Here is a 27,522-nt window from a genome sequence, read left to right as displayed (position 1 = left end):
GCATACTTCCTGAGTTGGTCCCTGGAAAGGGCACTGATATGGTTTAATCCCTTTTCCGGGGAACACGGGCAATGGGAGCAGTAACTAGACAGGAAAAGGTATGTTTATGTATCCTTTTGCCATTTTTGTGAAACTGATGGACAGAGATCAGCAAGTCAGGGAGGGGTCTTGGCAGGGAGAGTCTGGGATACTCTGTACGGGGGAATCTCTGCCTTCCTCTGAGGGTGAGGCTTTGGCTTGTATTGGGGTGGAGGGAGGTGATGTGGAGGCAGAAGCAAGGACCCAAGTCTGGGCTGCAGGAATTGAGGGTTCCCAGCATGCAATAACTGGAAGCTGAAGTAGAACTGGATCCAGCCCATCCCCGCTCCTCCATACCCCGTGCCTTCTGATGGTTGGGAGAAGACCCTGTGCCTAGTCCTTTAGCCACCAGAAGAAAATCAGGAATGGAATTCATGGTTTGGAGACACAAAAAGTCAGAGGGACTTTATTTAAATAGGCTTTAATTAGAAGTAGACCAGAGTTTTGTATGCAAAAACATTTTGGTTTTTAACTTAGAGTCATCACCCCATTGTCAACTCTGGCGTGTATGGCTGTGTGAGTGTGTGTGCACGTGTGCCTAGGCCCGCGTCCTCCTGTGGGCATTTGTGTGTGAGAACTCATCCATTTGTGTAGGTGGTCTTTGTGGCCTCTTCCTGTGCGCCTGTGTACAGGTGTACTGCTGACGAGGGGTACCCTCGTCTTTACCCCCGTTATTCATCCTCCTTGAAGAATCCCGAATTTCCTTCAGTCATCTTCCCTTTTCCAGTCTCTCCAAAGCAGGGCGCCTGAAGTGTGCGGTGAGGAAGGGGCCTGAGGGGCCCTAGGCCACAGCTGCCCCTTTGGGACGAGGCCTCCGTTATCCTAGTCCAGGAGGCACCTGGTCCCGGAGCGGCGCCAGAAGCGCAGGACCACAGACACCACGACCCCCAGCAGCAAGAGGGCGCCCAGGGCCCCAAAGAGGATCCCAAAGAACGGGCCGAGTTTCACGCTCAGGTGCTCACAGTGCTCGCCCCAGGGCGTGTAGATGGAGAAGGACACACAGCTGGGAACAGAGAGGGGCGCGGTCAGGAGGTTCTCCAGGACAGGCTGCGCCCACCCACCAGGACGAGAAGCCGGGGGCAGCCCCGACGCCGTGCTGAAGCGAGCGGGGGCGGAGGCGGGCGCAGAGGTGAGGGGACCCGGGGTGGCGCTGCAGCCGCACCGCCTCTCCTCACCAGAGCCCCTCGGCCAGTGTCGAGGCCTCCCCTGACGGAGAACGCTAACGGAGGCGCAGCGCTGGCCGTCACACAAGACAGCAGCTTCCTCTCCCACATGGGGACAGCAGGCTGTCACTCAAGAGGCAACAGCAGGTGGAAGAGTTTGCCTTTGGAAACCACACCCTACTACTTCACTTACTGGCTACCTTGGGCACGTCCCTTGTCATCTCTAAGCTGCAGTGTTCTCATCTTCGAAATGATCACAGTACCCACTCGGTGGCTCTTTTGAGTGTCAGAAGTAACATGGCATCTTTACTCTCCACACAGAGTGGGCACTCACAACTCTTTTTTCCCCATTGTCCCTTTGTCTCTTGTCCCCGTTCTCTCTAATTTCAAAGGGAGCCATCCTAATGTTCACCCATGAGATACCATGGCTTCCTAGACCCCCTGCAGTGTCATGACCACGTTGGATTCTTGCCCCCTGCCCTACGCACCTGCAGCGTGGCCCATCAGGTAGGTGCTGGCACTGGCCTCCGTGGTGACAGTAGCCCTCGCTGCACGGGGACACGCAGGTGAAGCCACTCTGGGGGTCATAGACCAGGTGGTAGCCCTTGTAGCCATTGCATTCAAAGTAAGTCTCCAGTGAGCTTATGTTCACTGTCAAGTAGGACACATATGGACACAGAAAGCAACTGATTAACACTAAATTAATACCTTTTCAATCATGAATTTCATTTTCAGGCATTTATCCTGAGAAATAATTCAAAAAGTGCACAAATACATATGTCCATGGACGTTCACGGTTGATAACAGCAACAATGTTTAACAGGAGGGGCCGTGTTAAATAAGTTACTGCATGTTCTCACTAAGGGAAAGACAGCTTTGATGGCATGGAAAGTGCATTACTGAACAGCATCTGCTTTGAAGTTGGCTAGACCTGAGTTGAAAACCAACACTAGTACTAACTAGTTGTGTGATTTAGGGAAAATTTCTTAACTCTTTCAGCCTGTTTCCTTATCTTTAAAAGGAAATAATGAGGTTGGTTAGTTGAGTTGGTTAGAGCACAGTGTTATAACACCAAGGTCAAGGGTTTGGATCCTTGTACTGGCCAGCCTCCAGAAAAAAAAAAGGAAATAATGATGATAACACCTACCTTGCGGTGAGATTTAAATGACATAATGTACGCAGAGTACTTAGTTACAGTGCTTAACACAAAGCAAGTAAGAACTTTGTGTTCCTGCTTGTGAATCTAAAAAGCTGGTGGGTAAAACATTTAAAATTCCTCTCAAAAATTACAAAACAACAACAAAAAAACTAAATTAACTTGCCTCTTATTTGTCTGTGGCCCTACATAGAACACTTTTCCACCATGGATTTGTATGGGCTAAAGATTCGTGACAGCCTCCCTCTATTTACCTGCCTCCCCCTTCCCCAATTATCCCTGTACTGTCCCCAAGATAGAGTGACTCACGAGCCATCACATCATGCACGTCTCCCCTGGAGATGGGGTAGAAGACCACGTTGTTCCTGGGCCCCTCACTTGTCCTCCCCCTCCTTCTCGGAGCCTGGAATAAGAAGGCCTCCACCATGGCGTCCAGCAGCCGGTTGTTCAGGAAGTGGATGACAGGGCCCCGAGGGCGGTACTGGAACTCCGAGATGACCTTCCAGTGTTGAATGGAGCTTCCTGAGGCCGGCGCTGGGAAATGGCTGTGTGGGAGAGGGACAGTGAGTAGGGGGAGAAGACCCAGGGGGCCCAGGCGGAGACAGTCCCACTTACATTTGTTCCACTTGGCTGTTCCAAAGAAAGGCCCGCATGTCCAGGGTCCCCAGTATATATGCTACCTAGGGCAGAGGGTGGTACAGACGGTGAGGTGCAGTCCAGAGAGGAGCCCCTCCCACTGTAATGCATTTATTCATCCCTGTTTTCATCTGTGAATATGAGCCCCAGGACCCCTAGAATATTTCTCCCCAACTCTGCATCTCCACACCTTAGCCTCATCCAGTGATGGGAGTGGGTCCTTGCTTAATAAGCATTTGTTGGTGAGTGGAAGACTTTACATTCTTTCCCCACATCCTCTGCCTCACATTACAAGGGGAGAAACTGAAATGAATGGCACCCACCTTGCCTCTGATTCCTGACTCACTACTTCATTCCCTCCTCACATGTACACTGAACATCAATTATTTAGCCAGACCTAGGGGATGGCATGGTGCTGGGGATGTCAAGGTGACTTAGGAACAGTCTGTACTTGAGGATCCCACAGTCTGGTGCAAATGTCCACAGATGTTACTATATGGAGTGTGAAGTACTGCTACAGTAGTAGTAATGATAGCAACAATAATTTTTGAATATTTGTGTTTCAGACACCGTGCTAAGTGCTTTACATATATTATCATATAATACATATGTTATCATTTAAACCCTGATACAACTGTGGACAGATTATTCCTGTTTTTACAGATGAGCCACAACATAATGTGTCTAACTGTTACACCTGCTGTAGTAAGTGGCAGCGCAGCGATTTGAATCTGCATATAAGGATTCTAGAGCCTTAGCTACTCCACAGCTGTGCTACTCTACTCTGCCTGTGACTGAGGTATGGACCAGCGCATGGAGCCAAGAAGAGGGAGCCCCTGGTCCTTCAGATGAAATGCCCTCTTTTATTTCTTCCATATAATACTGAAGAAGTGCAGGTCTTGAGGGACAATCAGAGGGAGAGGCTAAGATGACGTGCGACCCTAGACACTGCTCATGGAGAGTGGTGATTCTAACCCCTTCTGAGGTCTCTGGCCTGGGGCTTCCTGACTTCCTAACCCAGGACCTCTCCTGGGGCATGAAGCTCTGGTCTCCTCTGGCAATTGAGTCTAGATGGATGATGAGGCGGAGGACACAGAATGCTGTCCCAGCCCTCACCAGAACCTGTAGGATCCACCTCCCACCCAGAGCCCATCTGCAGCACTGACCGAGGCATTGACCTCTGCTGCAGAGGCGTTTTCTTCTTCACTGAGCGAGAGTTGGACGATTCTTAAGGGAAGCTCTGGAGGTGAGAGAAACAAATTCATCATCACATCACAGGTTTACCCAGACTTACCCAAGAAGTCTTTGGGCCAGCCCAGGGAGACTGCTCCATTCCGCAGTGACTGGAGGTCACTGGAGAAACTGGGACTAGCGAAGCTCACCCTAGTGCCCGTTCTGTCCTGGTCATTGTGTTATTCCCTGACTCTCACCTCACTGAGCTGCGAGGCCTCTGGTTTAGTCTCTCCTCAGCATACTGCACAGGCCGGGGGTTCATGCTGTGATAGCTGCCCTCACAGCTCCCACAGCCTCCAATTTACCACCACTTGAGAAATTTTGGAGTTCTGTTCTGGCAGTTTGAGGAACTTAGCCCTGAACCCCAGAGTTTCACCACTTCCCCAAAGGTGAGAGAAGTGTGGAGGTGGGGGTGGCAGGGGCATCTGGTTGTACCTTGACAGATGGTTGGAGTGAAATTGTTTCCAGCAAGGAAGCAGCGGGTGTCAGTGAAGGCTGGGGGACAGGTGCATGTGGGCTGGCAGCCTGGAGGCCGGGAGATGTAGCAGTGGCCTTGGTTGTAGCAGTAGTTCACAGGGCAGGACTGGTTCTGACAGCGGTAAGAGTTCTCCAGAGCTGCAGAGGGAGAAGAGGTCAGCAACATCATGCTGGGGCAGTGGGGCAGCTGCAGGTGGGGGGACGGGGTGGAGAACGGAGGAAGTCCCCAGCTCATAGAGACCTGCTCGCAGAACAGGCTTGGTTTCTTTCCCTCAGTGCCTACTCCACCTGCGTTCTGCTTGTGGGCCACTCAGAACCCCAAACTATCCTCCCCTTTTCTAGGCATTTCTCTGCAGGGCAACCTTTTTTCCCTTTTTTCCTCTGCCAGGTAGGTTTTCTTCCACTTCTGCAAAGGGAGTGGGATGTTTATCAGACGCTCTGTATCAGGGAAGGACCTAGAAGGCTGGCAGAGGAAACCTGCTTTTCTCCCTCTCTCTCTCTCCCTTCCATCTCCTTTTCTGCCTTTATAAGGTTCTGGTTCTACTCATTTATTTGGATGCCTTAGGAGGCTTGGTGGAGGCCCAACTGTGATCTCCCTCATCATGACTCTAGTGGCTCAGATGTGGAGGAACAGATGGCTGGCAGAAGATTCAAAGAAAAATAAGGCACCTCTGCTGCCAGATCCCCATGGCAGTTCCTCCAAATATCCTGACTTGTGAGATGCAGAGATCCTGGGCCTTGTGTTGCTGAAGACCACTGAGGCGCCTGAGAGCCCCAGCTTGCCTCTGGTCCCCTGGCTGTTGCTGGAAGTCTCTTCCCTTCTTCAGAGCATCTTCAGTCTTTTGCCCTGAGTTTTCCCCATCAGTGCCTCAGGGCTGCTCTATCCCCTCTCCTATACCTGTACGACATCTTCTCCTCTAGTCCTACCCCCTTTCCAAGCCCTACTTGCCATACCTACCTATATTGAGCATTCTAAAGACTTGCTGGAAAAGGGAGAGAAATGCTTTGCCTTTGGCTATCTTAGGCCCTTGAGGTGTCACCTGTTCCCAGAACCTCCAGCCAGGGTCCTCTTCTCAGCTTACCTGCACAGTGACGACCATCCCCAGTCATATTCAGGGGGCAGGCCTCGCAGCCTTTCCGAGGAATGCAGGTCACATTTGGGAAGCAGTCCTCCTCACAGCCATCCTTGGAACGTTCACAGTAGCGGCCGAAAGTGTCCCCATCACACTTGCAGTCGGCCACCTGGAACAGGTTGCCGATCACTGGGTAGCCAAGAGGCTGAACCATTAAGAACTTCTGAGTGTTTCTGTACTGACCCCTCTGGTCTGAGAGCCCATGGAACCTGAGTCTTTGTCTTAGTTTCATCAGCATCTACTTAGCACCTTCTTGACCAGGCCCTGGGCTTGCGAGTCCCTGCCTGAAGGCACACAGTCATCCTGCCCATTCGGCTGCCCTGGACCATTCTTTACCCTGACGCCCCTGCCTGGCCCTGCACCAAGATCTCAGCCTGTTCCCTCTCATGCCATATCTCCTGAAATACTTTCTAGAGTAAGACAGTGAAGGAAGGAAGGCAGGAGGGAAAGAAGGAAGGAAGAGAGGGAGAGAGGAAGAAAGGAAAGGAGGGAGGGAGGCAGAAAGGAAAGAAAATAAAAAGCAGATGGGGGCAAGATTCATGGATTTAGGCCAAGTATCTTGGCTAGAAAATTGAATGAAGAAGGAGTTTCTCCAAACTGAAAAAGAAATGCTTCTTTAGCCGGAGGAAGAGAATAAAAGAGAAAACAAAGGGATTTGGGGGTTTCAAGATAGAGGGAACCTGCACCTCTCTTCCTGACACCATGATGTTGGGACCCGAGGAAGAAATGAGTATATGGTGCTTCTAGCAGATGGGGCCTTCAGCGGCCTCAGGAGAGGTTTCCTGTGTCTGAGCACGGCACAGAGGCAGCACAGCATCTCCCCGGGCCTGAAGGGGAGGGCAGCGGAGCCATGGTGGAAGCCTGTGTAGACCCATGCCCAGGGACCACGTGGACACCTTCCTACCCTGTGCTGGCTTTTACCCTGGAACTGTGGTACTGGGACCACTGGGGAGCTGTAAGAAAGGCTGAGGTGGGAGTTTCTTCCATGGGACGTGGGAGATAAAAACTCACTTGAGCTATAAGCAATAAAGAAAGTTCTATTTCTTATACATGTGGATTTGTGGCCAAGATTGGTACCTGCTCAATTCACCCAACACAGCTCCACCCATCTCTCAACATACACATTGCCCAGGAGAGGCTGAATTACAGCATCCCTTCAATTCCCGCTTCCTTCCCCCTCACATGGAAACCTCCCTCCCACCTTCCTCCCAAGACTCACCTCAAGGGAGGAATTGCCCACCCAGCTGGTCAGGTTGTATAAACACTGGCTCTCTGCACTGCAAGTGCAGACCACAGTCTTGGGCTGGAGCACAGATGACAAGCCAACCCTGGCATTTCTTGCTAGAATCTCCAGAGTGAATGGTTCCAGTGACTTTGGTGTCCATAGCAATGTCCCATTCTCTGCCCAGGGAAGATGAGATAAATCATTCAGAGCTGGGAGACTGCTCTGTGGTCTGACACGTCCTGGCATCTAACACCCTGATTGTTGATGCTGGGCTTTCCCCCACCCCAGATCTCCTCAGGCATTTCCTTTGAGCAAGGGTGGTATCCTGGGATGATCCTGGTCCACACTAGAAGGAGGTAGCACCAGCCTTGCTTACTGGTTGTAGGGTGGAACTCCACAGAGGGGAAGGCAGTTTCTCTCTGAAGAGACCCCAGAGAGCCACTCTGCTGTCATTCTCCTGACACTTCCCCAGGCTACCCTGCAGGCCATACTGGCTTCATCCTTGCCTTGACTTCTCACTCACTCCTCTCACTTAAAACAGCAGGTTGAAAGAAGCTGACAGTAGGGAACAGGTAGGAGTAACTTGCAGACCATCACTTCCAGAGAGACCCCACTTCCCGGTGGAGAAGAAAATCTCCCAATGCCATTGTCTTGCACCGGGAGGATGCCACATGGAGAAAAGGGCTGCAGACCAAGAATCCCTTCTTATGCACATAAGAGATGATGCACAAATACACTGAGGTAGAGAGATGACCAGAACTCAGAGTAAGGGCCTTGCGGGCTTTGGTTTAGTAAATAACAGTCACCAGCATAATTAGTGCTGTCAACAGAGGAAAGCTGCATCCCTGTGCATTGACCTTTTGACCCAAGTCATGGATGCAGGCCTGCCCCCCCACCCCCAACAACATTGCTGAGAGGGAAAGACAAAGCTTTGCTTGGTTCCAGCACGGAAAATCAGACAAGGGGAGACAAAGCTAGGTAAACATGGTTAACAAACAGAAATAGTAAGAAAGTTACCAAAGGTATTTGTAATTCTTTAAATTTTTTCCACATTACATCCTTCTTTTAACAGATATGAAAATGTGAATTAATATTTTTAAATTGTTGTACCTAATTATTCTAATAATTTGGTGAATGCGTAATGATGGTTAAAGATGATTGCATAATATTACATTGAGATTAAATGATCTTTAAATCAATTGTATATGCCCAGAGTCAGTCTAGCTGTCTGGCCAAATTGCCATAAGCCAAACACTACTAGTCACTGGGGGGCACCTAACTGAATTATAGGTATCATTACTAAGAAATGCTGGTCCTTGATATTCAAATGAAAAAGTGATGGGAAGTTGTGCAGGGTATAGAGATGCAAAATTATCCATAATTTGACTCTAACCTCATCCCCGACCCACCTCACCCCCACCCGGCTCCAGCCAAATAGTCTTACCAAAGAGCTTAAAGTCAGTACAGTTGTTTCTGAGAGTGAATGTGACGTTCTCAAAATTGCTGGTGTAATGAATCAGCGTGGTCTGCCCCTTGTAGGCTTTAACCACATGACTGCCATTGATAGAGGGTGGGTACTCATCTGAAACACAAAGAAGGGATTTGGGCTATGAGGCAGAACTCTTTTGCCTCCTCTCAGCCTCCTCGCTCTTTCTCTGCTCTGACTTGCACAAGGCATTTCCAGGACTGTGCCTCACCTCTGGAAGCAGGGATTATTCTGTGTGCCTGCTCTCAGACCTATGCAGAGCAGATTGGGGTTGTACTGCCCAGCTGGCCAAATCTTTAGCCTCTCTTTCTTTTCCTCCTCCTCAAACAAAGTTCATTTCAACTTCTTTCCTGAATAGAATGTTATGCTGGTCATGGCATGAAGGGAATCAGAGAACAGGGCTGTTCAGATCATCACAGAGTTTTACCTTTGGAAAAGGGCTGAAAACCCCGAGGGTAATATCTAGATGTACATTGCATTTGTCCAGAGATAGAAAGGGAGTAAAACCTTTTCACTTGTCCCTGTTTCTTGGAGCCCGGCTATTTCTGTTTCATCGTTCATTCATTCATTCATTCAGTCAGCCATTTAACAAATATTTATTGAGTGCCTACTTATGGCTGGCACTGTTTTAGGTAGGAAGAATACAGCAATGCACAAATAATAAAAAAAGATACCTATGAAAATTATATAATATGTTAGGTAGTTATACATGCCAAGGAGAAAAGATGAAGCGGGAACAGTGAATAGGAAGTGTGGGAGGATGTGAAATTTTACATAGGGTAGCCAAGAGAGGCCCCACTGGGAAGGTGACACTGGAATAAAGATTTGAACTTGGTGAGGAAGCAAGCCTGTGTCTGTCTGGGGGAAGGGCTGTCTGATCTCAGAGTTCAGAGAGAGCCACATGTTTAAAGAACACAAAGAAGCCAGGGGGCTGGGTGGAGGGAATGGGGTGAGCAGTGCTAGAAGAAGAGTTCTGAGAGGCAATGGGGCTGACTGAGAGGTGCCTTGAAGGCCACTGTAAGGACTGCGTGAGCTGGGGAGCCATCGGGGGGCTTTGAGCAGGGGAGTAACAAGAGCAGAAGAATCTGTTAAATGAATAAAAATGCATCATTTGAAGAACTGTCACTGAAGGGCGGCTCCTTATCTGCTCCCTAACTCTGGAAATGCCTCGCTGAGCCTCACGCCACTTACTGAGGGTGGCATTCATCTGCTGGTATCTTCTAAAGAGCATCCTAGTGTGAAGTCCGGTGCTTGAGTTGCGTGTGGCCAGGGTGTCATAGACACATTGTGTATCTCCTTTACAGTCAGAGACCAAATCTGCATCCGAGTTGTTTTTCAGCAGTTGGGAAAGGAAGACGGGGGTGAAGTTGGAAGGCACATGGTCATTCCTCTTGCCAAGGAGGCCTGTTCCATTGATCTTCCCTACAACACATAGGGCGTGATGGTGGTGATGCCAGGATACCGGGGTGAAGTCCAGCAATTTTCCTCTGTGTCTACCCCTTACCCTTGCTTGATGTGACAGGGGAGGAGGGCATGCAGGGACAGAATGGCTTCTGGCTTCTGAGTCTGGAAGTCCCCGTCCCCCATCCTTTCTTCCAGGTAGAGAGATGCAGGTGGGACGGGGGTGGAGGGGACAAATCTGGGGTGGCATCAGAACCCTCAGAGTCTCTCCTTGCCTTCCCACCCCGCCCTTAAAAAGGTCCCTCATCCCGGCCTGTCCCGTCTGCCCCAAGGACTTGGAGGCCCAGACTCACAGGTCATTCCATAATGAAAAAGCGTCTCCTCAGAGCTCTTTCGGGAAATGGTGGAGCCATTTGGCATCTTAAAGTCGTCTTCGGGATTGTCATTCCAGACCCCTGAGGGACAGAGTAGGAGGTCAGCCACCCTGGGATGTGGCTCTCTCCTTCCCTGGGGGAGCGTCCGACAGGCCACACTCGAGATGTACGAAGGGCCTCCAGGAGGACAAAGGAGGACCACGACCTCATACCCCACCACTCTGCTTTAGGGAGGGAAGAGAAGAAAACGGAGGAGAGAACGGGGGTGTAGGGAGGCACGTGGGAGGCTAGGAGAAAGGAAGGAAAGACGTGGGGCTGGAGGGAGGGGAAAGGGCGGCTGCACCCTGTCTGCCCCAGAGCCATCCCCGACACTCCAGGGAGCGGCATGAGGAGGACAGGCAGAAAGCCTAACGGTGGCTGAAGAAGCCCCTCCTGCCTCCCTGGCTCGCTCTGTGCCCTAAGGGTTCTGTACCCAGGGGGCTGAGAAAGGGAAACTCAGCCGGGATGTCCACGACCCGTCTGGGGTCTGAGCTCCTGGGCTTTTTACCCAGGAGGCCTTCTGTGTGGTTTTGGTATTCCTCTGGGAGGCTGGAGGAGACCTGCAGGATGTTGGAGAGAGCAATCACTGAGATGGTCACCGTCCCATCGAAGCTGGCTGAGACCAGGGAGCCGTTGCGGGTCAGTATGACTCCGGTGGTGTTGAATATCTCCTGGCCTAGAACATTGGGAGACAAAAGAAGCCAGCCTTGGCACCCTGGAGGCTCACGATGCAGAGGAGGAGACTTGGAGGGCAGCTCTGGGATGTCCTGGGGGTGCCTCGTCTAGAGGCCCCAAACCAGACACACAGACCACCTTCAAGGACTACACCGCCTCCTCCTTCCTGGGGACTGAAGACAGGCGCTGTAAAAGGAGAGGACTCAGCACTGGAAAGTAGAGAAGAGAGGAGGGAAAGTCCAACGCCCTGCTCCCGGGTGGAGAAGCTGCGCAAGCACTGCTGCTGAAGGGACCGCAGGGGTAGCTCTGCCCAGTGCCACTGCTTCCATGCTCCACATGCTGCCCCCAGGGTGTCGGGCACCCCGACGAACCCCAACGTGGTAAGCAGGAGAGGGCGTGGCTGATGGCTGTCCCCAGCCTACCTTCTGTGTCTTCACGGTTAGTCTCAAATATCACAGTCTGGTTATTGAGCAGAACATGGATTGTGTCACTGGGCTCAAGGAGCCATTGAACCTAGAAGGGAATTGGAGGAGGCCTAAACCCAATCTGCAGGTGGGGCAGAGGCCTAGCAAGGAAGCTCCAGAGAGCAACACAGGGTTGGAGCCTGAGCCCTGGAGGAAGAGGAAGATAACAGTGAGGTTATGCTAGCTAATATCTGGAGAGCTCAGCACGGGCCAGGTCTGTGTGAGCACATTTCTTGGATTATCTCATTCAGGTAACATTACCTAAATGTGATAATATTATTATCCTCATTTACTATACAAAAACCAAGACACTGGAAGTGAAGTCTTTCTTCAAAGTCAAACAGCTGGTGAATGGTGGAGCCAGGACCCTAATCCTGCGGTGTCTAGGGTTTGCTCTGGACCACCACGCTGGCAGGATGTGTCCTCCCCACTCCTGTCCCCTTCCCTTTCTTTGTTCTCTTCCTCTTCCTGGACCTCAACTTCCAGGTGAAGATACCTGTGGGGCTTTCTGGGGGGGTAAGGGGCATAGGTAGGGAGGTCCTGGGTGCCCCCTCACTCACTGTGATGGGGTCCAGTCTGCTGGAGTTGTACTGAGCAGCAAAGGCAATGAAGTTGGTGGCCTGGGCTGAGCCAGTGTGGGCAGTGCGGCCCTGCAGCAGGAAGGAGGAGTTTCCGTCCTTGGCCTGGACCAGCAGGAAGTCCCCCAGCCCATTGAAGGTGTAATTGGCACCATCCAAGGTGGTGATGTGGGGGTCCCCAAACATCCAGGCTGGAAAAAAGGAGATACCACATTAGCAAACCAGGGTAGGGTCTGAGGTTTCCCACTGCCCACCAGGCAGGGCATTTGCCCAGGAGGACTCAAGCCTGGGGAGATGTTCTTGGAGTACAGACTCCTCCCTACAAGTCCTCTTGCACTTTTCTGCCCCCTTCCCATTCTCACCCCTCCCCAAAGGCCATGTACAAAGCCCCTCCATTTGCCATCAGCCCTACACTGGAATCATCTCCATCTTCCCATGTGGCCACAGCTCTGCCCCAGGAAGCTGGTTCTCTCCTGGTCCAGGCTCCATGTCCCAGGAGGCTGCCCCCTCCACATGCTCCACCTCAGTGGCCCTGAGCCTCACCAGGCCGTGGGGGCCTGTATCCACCACAGCCGATGCGGGGCCGCCTTTGCTGGTACAGGGCACAGAAGAAGGGCTTGTCGTTCCAGCGGCAGCACCAGTTCTGCGGCTCCAGTTTCCAGTCTGTGGAGAAGAGCAGCATGTTGAGCAGAGACAGAGGACCTGGAGAACTGAGCTGGAAGGTCCCCGGGAGGGCAGGGTGGTGTCAGTGGCAAGGGAATGGCTTCCAAACCCGGAACTCGTCAGTTCAAATCCCACCCTGCTCAATGACCTTCAGTGATGGACCAGCCACTGTCTCCCTCATGGCACATTAGGGCCACTGTGCAGCAAAGCCCCCAGGTGGGGTCAGACACATGGTAGGAGCAAACAAACTTCCTTTCTTGAAGGGTGGGGTGCAGAGTCCCACCGTTCTCAAAGTGCAGCGAAGGGGCAGGGCATGGCCGAGGACTGGGGACTATGGTGACTGTGATGGTACAGAGGGGAGGGTGGCAAGATGCAGGCTGCCCTGCCCCACCCCCACTCCTGTGCTTTCTAGCCCCTCGGAGGGTCTCTGTGGGGAGCTTACTCTCTCTTCCCGCAAACAGCCTGCTAACTGGGTCCAGAGGGATGGGATCAGATAGGCCTTCTCTCCTTGCCTGGAAATACGTCCCCACTGTGGGCTGGGCCTCCGGGGCCAAGCAGAGGTGGGGCAAGAGGCACTCAGTCAGTCATAAGCCCTGGAATATCAGCTGGCGGGGATGTTGGATGCTTCCTAACTTTACCAGATCAGGAAATGGAGGGCCAGAGATGGGGAAGAGCTGGGAAGGAATGGAGACAAGAGGCTTCATTCCAAGGGTCCCACCACTTGGCTGGGAAGAGCAGCAGGCTCCAGAGAAGGTGGGGTTGAGATCTCTGTGGACACACGTACCAAACGGCCAAGGACTCCACACTCTCCAGCCTTCGAGAAGCTCTCCCCAGAGCCCGTAGCTGCAGCACACGCCTCCTCGCCAGGAGGAGAAGCTGCACAGCTGCCTGCTGCCCTGGCTCCACCAGCCTGCAACAAGTCCAGACAGCTCAGACCCAGGCTGTGGGATGCCTGAGATGGGGGCGGGGATGGGCGGGGGTGGGGGATGTTTCTGGGGAGGGGCTTGGAAAGGTTAGGTCAGGTGTGATCAGAGGGGATTGTGGGTAGGCTTGTAGGGGCCAGGAAGATGTCACCTATGCTGACAGGCTGGAATCGTAAGTCCCATCGTCCCTGCTGCCAGGAGCAAGGGCAGGAGATCTGGTTCCAGCCCCAGCTGGGCCACTGAGGCTGACTTTTCAACCACTGCAGGCACTTGAGACGGTAGTTGGGCCTTTCTACCCTGTGTAGCCTGTAGACCTGCAAACCCTGGAGGCCTGGGGGAGCAAGGGAAGAAGGGGTCATCCCAGGGCCTGGAGTCATGGGCTGTGTTTTAGCTTTAGGGTCAACCAAAATTCATAAATGCACCCCATTCTACTCCCTGCCTCTCTGGACAGTTCTTCCAGGGATGAGATCCAATTTAGACTGGCAGTGACTCTTGGCCTCTTTGACGTGAGCTCCAAAGCCGTCAGATCTTGAATTTTAGGGCAAAAACCGGGGACAAGTGCTGGGCAGGGAGGCCTCACCTGTACCCAACTCAGAGACTAACACTGGCTTGACCACCCCTTCCTATCACTCTAAGCTCCAGCACCTTCCAATGCCCCCAGATCAGTTCTTCCTTATGTACCTTCTCTCTCAGTCAGGGACCACCATCCACACAGTCACCCCCTAAAACACTTGGCCTTCATCCTGCACCCTCCCCCTTCCCTAGCACAGACACTTCAGTGGCCAAAGCAGCAGGGCAGAGGCCGATACCCAGAGGCCAGCTGGGGAGACACAGAGAAGTTGGCACGCAAAGTAGGGGCTTGCTCCAATTCCACGAGGCACAGGAAGCCTCCTCTGTGCCCAGATGCCATCTCTGGAATGGGAGAAGTAGCTGGGAGAAGAAACCCTGACAGAGGTTTGGGAATAGATCTTTAATTCACTGTAAGTTACATACTGTCCACCCCAGCTGCGCAGAAAGGTGAGAAGGGGGCTCCAGAGCCCATAAGACATAACAGGATAAAGTGTATGAGATTTTGACCCTATACCCACACAGATGAAGAAATTATCAAGATAACCACAATTTATTAAGATTTTGAGAATAATCATTGTTTAAGATTATCTGTTCATGTATCTACTCCACAATGGCCTTCCCCAACACACAAACACACACAAATAATCTTCCCCAACACACAAACACACACAAATAATCTTCCCCAACACACACACACACACACACACACACACACACACACATGTGCACACACAGACACGCATACATACACACACATACCTGAATGCACAGGCATGAACACACATGTGCACACACATGCATACACTATCCTGATGTGCCCCTAGGTCACAAGCAGATGCACCTGATGGAAGGGCCCTCATGTGACACGGTAGCTCTCTCCACAACTTGGCATTGTGATTTGACCTAGCTTATGTTTCTCATTACCAAAACTTTTTGCCGCAGAATAAATAGAACTGGGTTTACACTTCACAATTTACATGGCTGATTACTAATGCTAAACCAACTTTTGTTCTTTCACATTTTGGAAACTATAATCTCTTTCCCTTTGGGACCTCCAGATGTTACATTGAGTCATGGAGGAAGCGTCATAGTTTGTCTCCTCTTTTTTACCAAAGTGAAACCTCTTTGAGAGCAAACATAGTTGCTCTTCCTTTTTTTTCATTTTTCTGGCTGTTAGTGCAGTGCCCAGCACACAGCATGTGCTCAATGAATGATGACTGAATGAATGTCAGACCTCTGGAACTCCTCTTGGTAGATTCCCTTAAGGGATCTCATCTGGGATCTCAATCCAGCTCTTGGAGAGCACACTTGGTCCATTCATACCCCAGCCTCCCACAATACCCCTGTCCTCACTGGATCTGGGGCCCCACTGAGAGATTTCCTAGGTTTGGCTCATCCCCAGGAGGAGACAAGAAGTGCAGAAGGCACTAGCTCTCCCTGGGCAGTGCCAGGTCCCGATTACACCCATAGGAGGTCAGACTATACAGCCTTTGGACTGGTGGAGATGCTAGGGAGCTGCCCTCTAGGACTGCCCTGGCATACCAAGTGGATGACAAAAGAGGACTTGAGACCAGCTCAAGTGTGACAAGGTGGCAATTTTTACCTGAGTTGGAATCCAGGAATCGGTCCGGACGATACTTCTCCCACTCTGGCCGGAATGTCAGTGGGCTGTTTTTGTAATACCCATCTCCACTGAAGGCAAAGGAAAGACTCTCAGGCCTGTCTCACACAGGCTGTCTCCCCCGAGTTGAAAGTCATTCATTCAGCTAGTCTGTCAGCCAGCATTCTCAGTCCAGCTAGTAACCAGTCAGCAGCTGGTCAGCCAGTTACTCAGTTAGTTGGTCAGTTGGTCAGCCAGCCTGAATCACTGAGTCCCACTATCTAGCAGGAGAGGGGAGGAGATGGATGGGCAGGGCTGGAGAGGCTCTAACTTGTCCCACACCTGATTGCTAACTGCAAGAAACTGGCAGGTCCACATGGTCATGAGGCAGGGGTGGAAAACAGAGTTCAGGCTGCTTGTTTCCCTTAAACTAGGAATTGGAGAGGGACAGGACGTGGGAGACAGTGTATTGCGATGGTTAAGAGCCGGTCTCTGGAGTTAGGCAGTCATGGATTCAACTGCTGAGTCCAGCACATACTAGTTTGGTGACCATGGACAAGTTACTTAACTTGTTTGATTCTTAGTGTTTACTTCCATGTAAAAGGGATTACAGTAGCATCTACCCCCCAGTATTGTGAGGATAAATGCAGTGAGGTTTATAAATCCCTCAGGACTGAGTGAGGACTCCGTACAACGGGTGCTGCACCCCTACCACCAACACCACCATCCTCAGGGGTGGGTTCGAGTGTGGCTCCAGGAAGGAGGAAAGCCTGCAGCCTCACTCTAGTGCATGCCACACAGCAGTGACACCTGATCTTTTCTCCTCTCTGACACAGGCTAGATGACACACACATGCATGACACCTCCCTTGGGTGTACTCAGAACAATGTGAAATTCCTAGCTGGTTGGGTAATTCCACTCCTTTTTCCTTCACAGTACATCAAAAAGCAAGTGAAAGCAATGTAATTATAGGGGCAACTTAGGCATACTCTAATGTAAGAGAAAACCATTTGCAGCAATCACAAGTGATAAGTTACATGCAGCCTCCACAACTGATAGCCACATACCAGCATACGGAAATACATGAGAACCATTGTGTCAGAAACTGAGTAACCTCCACACACAGGAACCCACATTTTAACCATCCACAGCCCCGTCCCTCCTCTTCCTCTTCAACACTGGCTCCATATGAACTGTTGGGTGCTCTGGGTAAGTGGGTAACTCTCAGGAAGTCAGGAAGGCAAATTCCAGCCTCACATGTCTACATTCAAATCCCCAACTTGCCACTTCCTAGCTCTGTGACTTTAAGCTGTGAAAGTTTTCAGAATTAAAATGATATCACTTGTGTTAAAACCCTGATGAATGAAGCCATGAAGTGAGGGTTCTCATGCATGAATGCCTGACAGCAAGAACTATCACAAAAGACTGCAAAAACCACAACCTTGCACAAAAGCACAACCTTACACAGAAAAAAATTGTGCAAGGACATCTGCACAGCAACTGCCAACCTTGACCTATGCACACTTATTATTGATCCTTGTAGCCAAAGGTAATTGATTCAAAAAAATTATGTATTCCTCCTCATTTTTACTTTAAAAACCTTCTTTTACCTCCTCAAATATGCACATAGTTTACTATGGCACACATATTCCCATTGCAGTGCCTGTTCCCAAATAAATATCATTTTCTTTTAGAGAGCTTCTCTCTCTTAGGTTGACAAGGCAAATTATTTATCTATTTTTATCTTAGTTTTCTTATCTGTAGAATAGGGATAATAAATACTACCTACCTCATGGGGTTGTTATGATAATCAAATGAAATAATGTATATGAATTACTTAATAATGTATATGAATTACTTGGCTGTTATTATTATGATATTGGAGAAGTCAAGAGAGGCCAGCTCATGTCAGTGGAAATCAGGGAAATCAAAGCTCTGGGGATTTTAACAATGCACAGGGATTGGGATAGGAACAAGAAAGGCAGGACAAAGTGGGGAAATCTCTTAATTTGAAACAGCAAGATGCATGCTCAGTGGGAGCTGGAGTCAGCGTGAGCCAGAAGGTGAGCTAGGAGGATTCATGCCTCATCCTGAGGACTGGAGCATGTGTGCAGTGAGCCCCTCCTTGGCACCCCTTCCCGTCATCTGCTTGGTGCCGACACCCTCCTGTCCTACCTGGAGAAGCCCATGAGGACCGAGTTGCCTGGGTGCTGTGTCACATCCCACTGCATGCCACCACTCTGGTAGAGAAACAGGGTGAAGGACTTGCTCCCATCCGTGGAGAGGATGGCCTGGTAGGTGTTGGTCTGGGGGTGGGTGGGAGGCAAACACAGGGATGCCTGTGAGAGATCTGGGGTCTCCTCTCTGATGTCTCCCTGCCTGTCCCACCACACCCCTGCCCTGACACACACACATATCACTTGTTCCTGGTCAAACCAGAGCAAAAGGCATGGGCTGAAAATGTGAAAACACATTTGGAATGGGTTAGGACAGCTTTCATCCTGGGTGTCAAAGCACTTACCATGGTGGGTTTGCCTTCTCTATGACTTTTTTCCAGGAAGGGAGATAAAGGGCTCTGATTACAATCCAGTTAACAGAGGGTTCATAACAGAAAGCTACAGGAACCTGAGAGATTAGCCAGGACACCAGAGAGCTGGGAGAGGCTTAATTAGCTCCCTTGGGGATATTTAAGGACATTGTCCAGACGTCCCCTCAACGTGAATATATGGGGGACCTGCAGCAGGTGAGACTGAGGGTTCTCTGAAGGCGCATGCCTTGTCCAAAGTAGAACTTTTGTTGAGTGAATGAAAAAACCAGTGACTTTAGGCCTGACACGAGGAAGACCTTTGTGACCATAAGAGCTGGGAGTCCTTGGAGGAAGACTAAGGAGATTGCGTGATGGGCTCCATTTCCATTGGAGGGCATGGTGGGCACAAGCCAGAGCCTGACTTTGTCATTTGCTAGGTGGGTGACCTTGAGCAAGCAGCTTAACCTCTCTAACCATTGTCTTCTTCATCTCTAAATTGTGGATAATTATCAGGTTGAACCATATGAAATTGCCAGTAGCCAGACATTTCGACTTACAAAAACGATTCCCTGTGTTTCAATCTAATAACACCTGGTTTGCTGGGCTGCTGTGAGGTCACATGAGCAAAGGACTGCAGTAGACCTGGCATGTGGTGAGAGCTCAGCAGACGGTAGTGGTGGCAGCAATCTTCCCTTGAGTCAGAGGATTTTAGAAGGGTAGCCCCTGCCTAGGATTCTAGGATGTCTGACTCCCAGATGGCACACAGGGAGTTATCTGTGGATCCACTCACCCCAAAGGTCCACTGAGCAGGATAGGCAGGGGCATTGACCCATGTGACTTTTAGGGTCCACCTGGCTTTGTAGCTCCAGGTGTTTGTGAACTTTTCAATCCAAGACTCCACCTTCTGGACTAGAGGGCTGTATTCATCATAGAGTGTCTCATATTCCTAGGAAAGGAAAGCAGATAAGAACAAGGAACTGAGGGTCCCACTCAACACCCTTAAGGGATCCCCACTTTTTGCTTGAGGATCCTGCTCAATTTGGTCCGCCCAAATTGCCCATCCTTCCTGTCCCAGGCCTGCATTTTTACAATTAGCTCTTCTGACCTTAAGATCAATTTAAATTTGGGCTGCAGGTGAGCCTGGGGTATGTGGAATGGAGGGCCCTGGCCCAGAAATCAGAGTCCTCTGAATTTGAATTCATGCATCTCTTAGATCAAACTGGCTCATATAGTGTAACCACTGGTGCCCATTTTTACCTGTCCAACTGGCAGCTCCTTGAGGACAGGCACGTGTCTCTCCATGTTTGGAGCCTCTACAGTGCCTTGTCTACGGCAGGGGCACAATACACATTTGCTGCAGTAACTTGCATTACATGTTGCCACTGGTTGGAATTATTAACCCAACCAAGGAGCACAGGAGGGGCGCTGCTTGACCCACACTTGTTAGTCCCCCCACAGCCTTATTTTTTTAAACCAAATGCTGAATTGCTAACCCCTATCCCTGTCACCTGGAGGTCTTCTCATGGTTGGCTGAGGCATTCCTGAGTATGTTTAAATTACTTATCTGCTTCCTCTCCAACCCCATCATTAAGCCTATCCCCTGGCCACATGAGCCCAGGCATAGACATCAGCAACATTTGCAATGCTCTCTCCATGGGCCTTTGTCTCTCCTTGTGGCTGCTGGGGGATCCTGACTGCCAGGCTTTGAAAGGCCCACCTGGTAAAATATGGTTCCCCTTCGGCTGGAGAAATCAGCATCATCCCAGAATGGAGCCACCAGGGCCACAGTGTCCTGGCCTGTGAAGCCTCCTTGGGGTGGGTTAGGGTAGGAGAAAATCTGGTAGTCTGACTCAGGGAAAATGATCTGGCCATTATCTGTAAACTGAGCACAAAGATTGTCATGGTTAGCATTGAGGGAGGGAGGTACGGAGGAGATGTCCCAGCCTCGGTCCAGCTCCTCAGAAGTGTGGCCCCCCAGGGCCTGTCTGGGTAGAACATCCTAAAATGGTAGTTTTTGTCCAGCTTGAATGGTAGATCCCCGGCTGTAGCCAGCCCCTCACAGAACAGGCCCTCTTAGTAAATCCCCTCGGCCCATCCTGAAGCTTGTGACACATCAGCTGGGGCTAAAGGGATTCACGGCCTCACTCCTGTCACTGTGTTACCCTCTCATGGCATGTCCCGAGCCCCATCCCTGAGGGCAACAGGGGCCAGACCTGCCCTTGCTGCTCTACTTCCAGGAGACATGGGCCAGAGAACCAGGAAATAATCACAGAAAATGGAACCGGCATAAACCCTCCAAGTTTCCCACCTATGACTTCTCACTCATAAAAGGCCCTGCCAAAACAGCGGTGAGCTGACTGGGCCCTGATCTCTTCTTCCTGGGTGAGGACCCTGCTGTCCACATGGTGGGGAGGCCTTGCCTTGCTGCCTGTTTGCCTCAGCTACAGCCCTGACATTGAAGAAGACGGTGAGCGTAAAGCAGGTGCCTAACAAAGTCGCTTCCATTCTCCCTTCTTCTTGGTCACGGGGCCATCTTCAGGCTGGAGACAGACGCGGGGCCCTGGCAGAACGGGGCCATGCGTCCTCCTGCTTGGGCTACAGCTGGCGACTTACGTAGAGGGAATCCCGGAGAGAGGAGCCGAGGGGGAAGCCAATCTGGGGCTTGAAGAGTTGCGAGGTAAAGTCCACGGTCCTCCTGACAAACTCTAGGTCTCCACTGCTTGGCCCGTAGGGGAAGAGGGAAACTCCTGGGCAGGACAAAGAAGATTAGGAAGTCCTCATGCGCCTTGACCTTGCTTAGGGCTGACAGGGGTCCCCAGCGAGCTCCCCGCAAGCTGCTGCTCGCCTTTGTCCTCTGTTTCCCGAAAGACCCCAGCTGGCCTGATCTGAGGGCCATCGAAGACTTCTCTCCTTCCCTCTCCATCCCATTTAACACGTCTCCCCCATTTTACACCCTCAGCTGATACTCTCGTCCTTCCCCAGTTTGGAAGAAAACAGGTCCTGCTGTCAGAATATCAAGAAACTCTTCTGAAACTGTTATGGTAATTCTTTTAAGGGTTGAAAGGCAAAATGCCAATGCAGTGAAGATTAGTAATTGAAAGACCTTTTCATAGAAAGAGACTTGTTTCCTAAGATGGTATTTCTCCAGATAAACTTGAGGACCCTCTAGAATTTGTCCTAGGACCCACTAGAAATCCATGTGCTCCAGTTTGAGAAACCTTGTCCTAAATATTTCTCAAATGGGTCCCTTCCTCTACATCCTGGTAGCCATGGACTCACTGGCACCCTCACTTGGTCTTGCTCTCTACGCCATTCTCCTGACTTCCTCACTCACACCTGCAAATTCATCTACACCAGCCACCGTGGTCCCATCCATAAAACGCAAACCTATGTCCTCCCATGTTCCCCTTACCTGTAGGATTCCTCCCACACCAGCTTCGCTCCTCACCACTCTTCACCTTACTTCCAGCAACCTCAAATGCTTTGGGGAGCTCTTCCCCATGCCACACTGGGACTGCTTTTCACCTCCATACCTGTGTTCCAGCTCTTCAGACCCTCTTCCCTGCCCGGGGTGCTCCCGCTCCCCTGGCTCCCATTCACTCTCGTCAGGAAGCCTTCTGCTCACCTTGAACCCACCTTCACATCCCTTAGGGGCTTTCCATTGTGTGTGCCTAACACCTTGGGCTTCTTCTAACTGCACCTACCAGGACAGTTGATCTGTCTGTCCCCTGCTGAGCAGCACCTCGATCATTTCTCTACTTCCAGCTCCTAGCCCAGTGCCATGCACAAAGCCATCCCTCTGCACCCAACTCTGGTGCTGTCTCACTGTCCCCTGAAAGGATCTTCTGACTCAAAAGAGCAGAGACTGAAACTGAGCATTCAGTTACATCACCCCTCTAAAGGGGACATGGGGAGCAGCTGGATTTCCCATGGCCCAGATGGCACAGTGGAGATACCCAGAGAACTGGTTCCCCAGCTATCCACAAGGGCCCTCATTGGAAGATTCAACCCAGCTACCACACCTACAACCTTCACATCTAGCTCAATCATGAGTGAAGAGGTCCTAATAGACAGCATCACTCACATTTATCAGGATTTATAGAAATGAAGGGAGTTGTTGAGCAGGTACCTGTGGATGCGCTGGGAGTGGAGGTTACAAGAGTCTGGGAGGTTGTTGAGGACAGTGATGTTGCTGTGCTTCTCATGCTGTCTGTCCTCAGTGAGGCTGTGATCATTCCTGGACACGTGGGGAGAAAAGACAGGAGTGGATCTTGAAGTCAGAGAAGAACGGAATAAGGAGATTCAAAGAAATCAGGAATGGGAAGTCATAGCTAGAGACCTTGTCTGTCCACTGCTTCATAACCAAAACAATCCATCCGTAAGAGGTTTCTGCTGGGCCGAAGGAATGGTGATTCTGTGACACACCACAGCCCACCCACGTCATCTTCTGGTAGACCTACCTCAGCCTTAGCATGATAATGCTAATTCATAAAACACTCCCAAGTACTCCTGTACGCAGAATTAAGCCAATGGTACCACTGTAAGAAATGGAGATGCTAGATCCCCACGTACCTGATGTCTCAGTCTTCACAGTGGAGCCTGAGGTTGCTGTGGATGGTGAGATGCTGGTGTCTGTGCCTGCTGGGGTGGTGTCTGACACCGAGGAGCCCAGTTTGGTGCTGTGCAGGTCTCCAGTGGTCACTGTGCCTTGAGATTGGTGGTTTTGGGAAATGGCTGGTGCTGTGGCAGGTGAGGTGCTGGCAGGAGGCCACATCGATTGTCCCCCTGGGACCCCCGATGTTGAGGCTTTGGAGGTGGCCTGAGGCATGGTGCCTGTTATGAAAAGTTCTGTGGCTCCTGAGGTCCTCAGCAAGGTGTCCGGGCTGGTTGGTGTTGCCCACACTTCTGTGGTTGTAGCCTGGGTTGTGTGACTGTCCCTGGAGGGTGCTGGGGTGAAGGTTGTCACCTCACCTGTGGAGGATGCATGCTGAGGAACACTTTCTGAGGATGAGTGACGACTCGGTATGAATAAAGAAGTTGCAGTTGTGACTGTCTTGATTGTGTCAGCCATGGGGGAGACTGAGCTCGTGGTCGGGGATACTTGGGTGGTCTGTGTGGTTTGTGTGTCATCTGTGTGGGAATCAGCCGATGATTCTTGAGGGGAGGTGCTGGTAGAGAGTGGCATGGACTGTGTTGCTCGGCCTGCTGTTGCAGAGACGTCAAAGGTGGTGGTGCTACTGACAGTTTCTGAGACGTCTCCTGGGTTTCCCTGGGTGGTGACAGAGCTGGTGGGTGTAGACAGCGGGAGTGTTGCTGGTTCAGCATTGCTGGATGGGGACGCTGCAGAGGTAGGCTTGTGAGTGAGGGCGTCGGTCGTCATTGGTTGGGAAGGACTGGTTTCTGAAGAGGTCGCAGCAGTGGTCGTGAGCAATGCGTGGGAGGTAGATTCTTCTGCTGTGGTTAGTGTGGAGCTGACGGCACTGCTGGGGGAGTCTGTGGAACTTACAGGGTTTGATATTTTGGTGTCGTTGGTAGAAGATGTTGTTTGAACAGTTGTAGGATGCTCGGGAGTGGCTGTGCTTGAGATGCCCACTGAGGGGGTGGAGACCTGCACGGTATTTGTTGAGGAGGCAGTGCCAGAACCTACAGAGGTCATGTCCACTGTGGTCATGCTCTCATGAATGACTGAGCTTCCACTTGTTGTCAGAGCTTCTCCACTTGTGAACAAAGTTGTGGAAGGAGAGCGAGAGTCTATCTCACTCAAGATGGTGGAACCAACTGTAGTTGGCCCGTCACTTGTCCCAAGTGACAAGGTTGCCATTGTTGTCTGGCTTCCATGGATGTCACTGACTGGAGTAGAAATAAGGTTTATGCTGGTAGCCGAAGGTGACAGAGTGTGGGCTTTTGTTTGTGTAGATGTGTGTTCCTGTGGTGTGAATGAAGGAGGTGGGGATGGAACAGTTGCCAAGGTGTCAGTCGCCTGGGAGACCACACTGATGGTTTCAGGTCCTCTGGTGGTTGCTGTACTTTGGGTCTGAGCTGTGTGGGAAATGGCTGACACTTCCCGAGGAGAGGTGCTGGAAGAAGATTGGGTTGACAGTCCTGGAGGTCTCCCTGTAGTCTCATCAGAGATGGTGGGAGAAAAGGTGCTAGAGACAGTAACAGACACTCTTCCCGTAGTTTCTGGAGTAGTGTCAGGACTGGCTGCAGTGGACAACAATTCAGTTGTTGACTGAGTTGTGTGGCTGTTAGTGGAGAAAGTTGGTGAGAAGCTTGTGATCTTACCCGAGGTGGATGTTTCTGGAGAAGCACTTGCTGAAGTTGTTCTGCCACTTGCTCTGGGTGAGATGCTGGTGGCTGTGCCTGCTGGGGTGGTGTCTGACACCGAGGAGCCAAGTTTGGTGGTGTGCAGGTCTCCAGTGGTTTCTGTGCCTTGAGACTGACGGGTTTGGGAAATGGCTGGTGTTGTGGCAGGTGAGGTGCTGGCAGGAGGCCACGTCGATTGTCCTCCTGGGCCCCCCGATGTTGAGGCTTTGGAGGTGGCCTGAGGCATGGTGCTTGTTATGAAAAGTTCTGTGGCTCCTGAGGTCCTCAGTAAAGTGTCCGGGTTGGTTGGTGTTGCCCACACTTCTGTGGTTGTAGCCTGGGTTGTGTGACTGTCCCTGGAGGGTGCTGGGGTGAAGGTTGTCACCTCACCTGTGGAGGATGCATGCTGAGGAACACTTTCTGAGGATGAGTGACGACTCGGTATGAATAAAGAAGTTGCAGTTGTGACTGTCTTGATTGTGTCAGCCATGGGGGAGACTGAGCTCGTGGTCGGGGATACTTGGGTGGTCTGTGTGGTTTGTGTGTCATCTGTGTGGGAATCAGCCGATGATTCTTGAGGGGAGGTGCTGGTAGAGAGTGGCATGGACTGTGTTGCTCGGCCTGCTGTTGCAGAGACGTCAAAGGTGGTGGTGCTACTGACAGTTTCTGAGACATCTCCTGGGTTTCCCTGGGTGGTGACAGAGCTGGTGGGTGTAGACAGCGGGAGTGTTGCTGGTTCAGCATTGCTGGATGGGGACGCTGCAGAGGTAGGCTTGTGAGTGAGGGCGTCGGTCGTCATTGGTTGGGAAGGACTGGTTTCTGAAGAGGTCGCAGCAGTGGTCGTGAGCAATGCGTGGGAGGTAGATTCTTCTGCTGTGGTTAGTGTGGAGCCGACGGCACTGCTGGGGGAGTCTGTGGAACTTACAGGGTTTGATATTTTGGTGTCGTTGGTAGAAGATGTTGTTTGAACAGTTGTAGGATGCTCAGGAGCGGCTGTGCTTGAGATGCCCACTGAGGAGATGAGGACCTGCATGGTATTTGTAAAGGGGTCATTGCCAGAACCTACAGAGGTCATGTCCACTGTGGTCATGCTCTCATGAATGACTGAGCTTCCACTTGTTGTCAGAGCTTCTCCACTTGTGAACAAAGTTGTGGAAAGAGAGCGAGAGTCTATCTCACTCAAGATGGTGGAACTAACAGTAGCTGGCCTGTCACTTGTCCCAGGTGACAAGGTTACCATTGTTGTCCGGGTCCCGTGGATGTCACTGACTGGAGTACAAATAAAGGTTGTGCTGGTGGCCAAAGGTGACAGAGTGTGGGCTTTTGTTTGTGTAGATGTGTGTTCCTGTGGTGTGAATGAAGGAGGTGGGGATGGAACAGTTGCCAAGGTGTCAGTCGCCTGGGAGACCACACTGATGGTTTCAGGTCCTCTGGTGGTTGCTGTACTTTGGGTCTGAGCTGTGTGGGAAATGGCTGACACTTCCCGAGGAGAGGTGCTGGAAGAAGATTGGGTTGACAGTCCTGGAGGTCTCCCTGTAGTCTCATCAGAGATGGTGGGAGAAAAGGTGCTAGAGACAGTAACAGACACTCTTCCCGTAGTTTCTGGAGTAGTGTCAGGACTGGCTGCAGTGGACAACAATTCAGTTGTTGACTGAGTTGTGTGGCTGTTAGTGGAGAAAGTTGGTGAGAAGCTTGTGATCTTACCCAAGGTGGATGTTTCTGGAGAAGCACTTGCTGAAGTTGTTCTGCCACTTGCTCTGGGTGAGATGCTGGTGGCTGTGCCTGCTGGGGTGGTGTCTGATACTGAGGAGCCAAGTTTGGTGGTGTGCAGGTCTCCAGTGGTTTCTGTGCCTTGAGACTGACGGGTTTGGGAAATGGCTGGTGTTGTGGCAGGTGAGGTGCTGGCAGGAGGCCACGTCGATTGTCCTCCTGGGCTCCCCGATGTTGAGGCTTTGGAGGTGGCCTGAGGCATGGTGCTTGTTATGAAAAGTTCTGTGGCTCCTGAGGTCCTCAGCAAGGTGTCTGGGCTGGTTGGTGTTGCCCACACTTCTGTGGTTGTAGCCTGGGTTGTGTGACTGTCCCTGGAGGGTGCTGGGGTGAAGGTTGTCACCTCACCTGTGGAGGATGCATGCTGAGGAACACTTACTGAGGATGAGTGACGTCTTGGTATGAATAAAGAAGTTGCAGTTGTGACTGTCTTGATTGTGTCAGCCATGGGGGAGACTGAGCTCATGGTCGGGGATACTTGGGTGGTCTGTGTGGTTTGAGTGTCATCTGTGTGGGAATCAGCCGATGATTCTTGAGGGGAGGTGCTGGTAGAGAGTGGCATGGACTGTGTTGCTCGGCCTGCTGTTGCAGAGACGTCAAAGGTGGTGGTGCTACTGACAGTTTCTGAGACGTCTCCTGGGTTTCCCTGGGTGGTGACAGAGCTGGTGGGTGTAGACAGCGGGAGTGTTGCTGGTTCAGCATTGCTGGATGGGGACGCTGCAGAGGTAGGCTTGTGAGTGAAGGCGTCGGTCGTCATTGGTTGGGAAGGACTGGTTTCTGAAGAGGTCGCAGCAGTGGTCGTGAGCAATGCGTGGGAGGTAGATTCTTCTGCTGTGGTTAGTGTGGAGCCGACGGCACTGCTGGGGGAGTCTGTGGAACTTGCAGGGTTTGATATTTTGGTGTCATTGGTAGAAGATGTTGTTTGAACAGTTGTAGGATGCTCAGGAGCGGCTGTGCTTGAGATGCCCACTGAGGAGATGAGGACCTGCACGGTATTTGTAAAGGGGTCATTGCCAGAACCTACAGAGGTCATGTCCACTGTGGTCAT

The 27,522-nt window shown here is 51.3% G+C and overlaps 1 protein-coding gene across 1 annotated transcript; it reads right to left on the bottom strand.

The window, feature by feature from the left end:
- Nucleotides 1-900: 900 nt before the first annotated feature.
- MUC4 (mucin 4, cell surface associated) lies at nt 901-27,522 on the bottom strand. The gene is given in 26 exon segments (XM_063108323.1): nt 901-1,081; nt 1,730-1,892; nt 2,707-2,942; nt 3,013-3,077; nt 4,200-4,273; nt 4,702-4,881; nt 5,826-5,985; nt 7,096-7,277; nt 8,546-8,683; nt 9,779-10,009; nt 10,342-10,443; nt 10,910-11,077; nt 11,499-11,589; nt 12,101-12,309; nt 12,662-12,781; nt 13,566-13,691; nt 13,856-14,035; nt 15,878-15,966; nt 18,050-18,180; nt 19,192-19,347; nt 20,119-20,283; nt 21,015-21,148; nt 22,486-22,638; nt 22,974-23,039; nt 24,249-25,769; nt 26,823-27,522. Coding segments are annotated over 26 exon segments (5,721 nt in total).

This window comes from Cynocephalus volans, chromosome 1, assembly GCF_027409185.1.
Source record: "Cynocephalus volans isolate mCynVol1 chromosome 1, mCynVol1.pri, whole genome shotgun sequence".
Taxonomy (NCBI): Eukaryota; Metazoa; Chordata; class Mammalia; order Dermoptera; family Cynocephalidae; genus Cynocephalus; species Cynocephalus volans.
The sequence above is the reverse complement of the archived record's forward strand: the minus strand, read 5'-3'. Positions and strand labels throughout refer to the sequence as shown.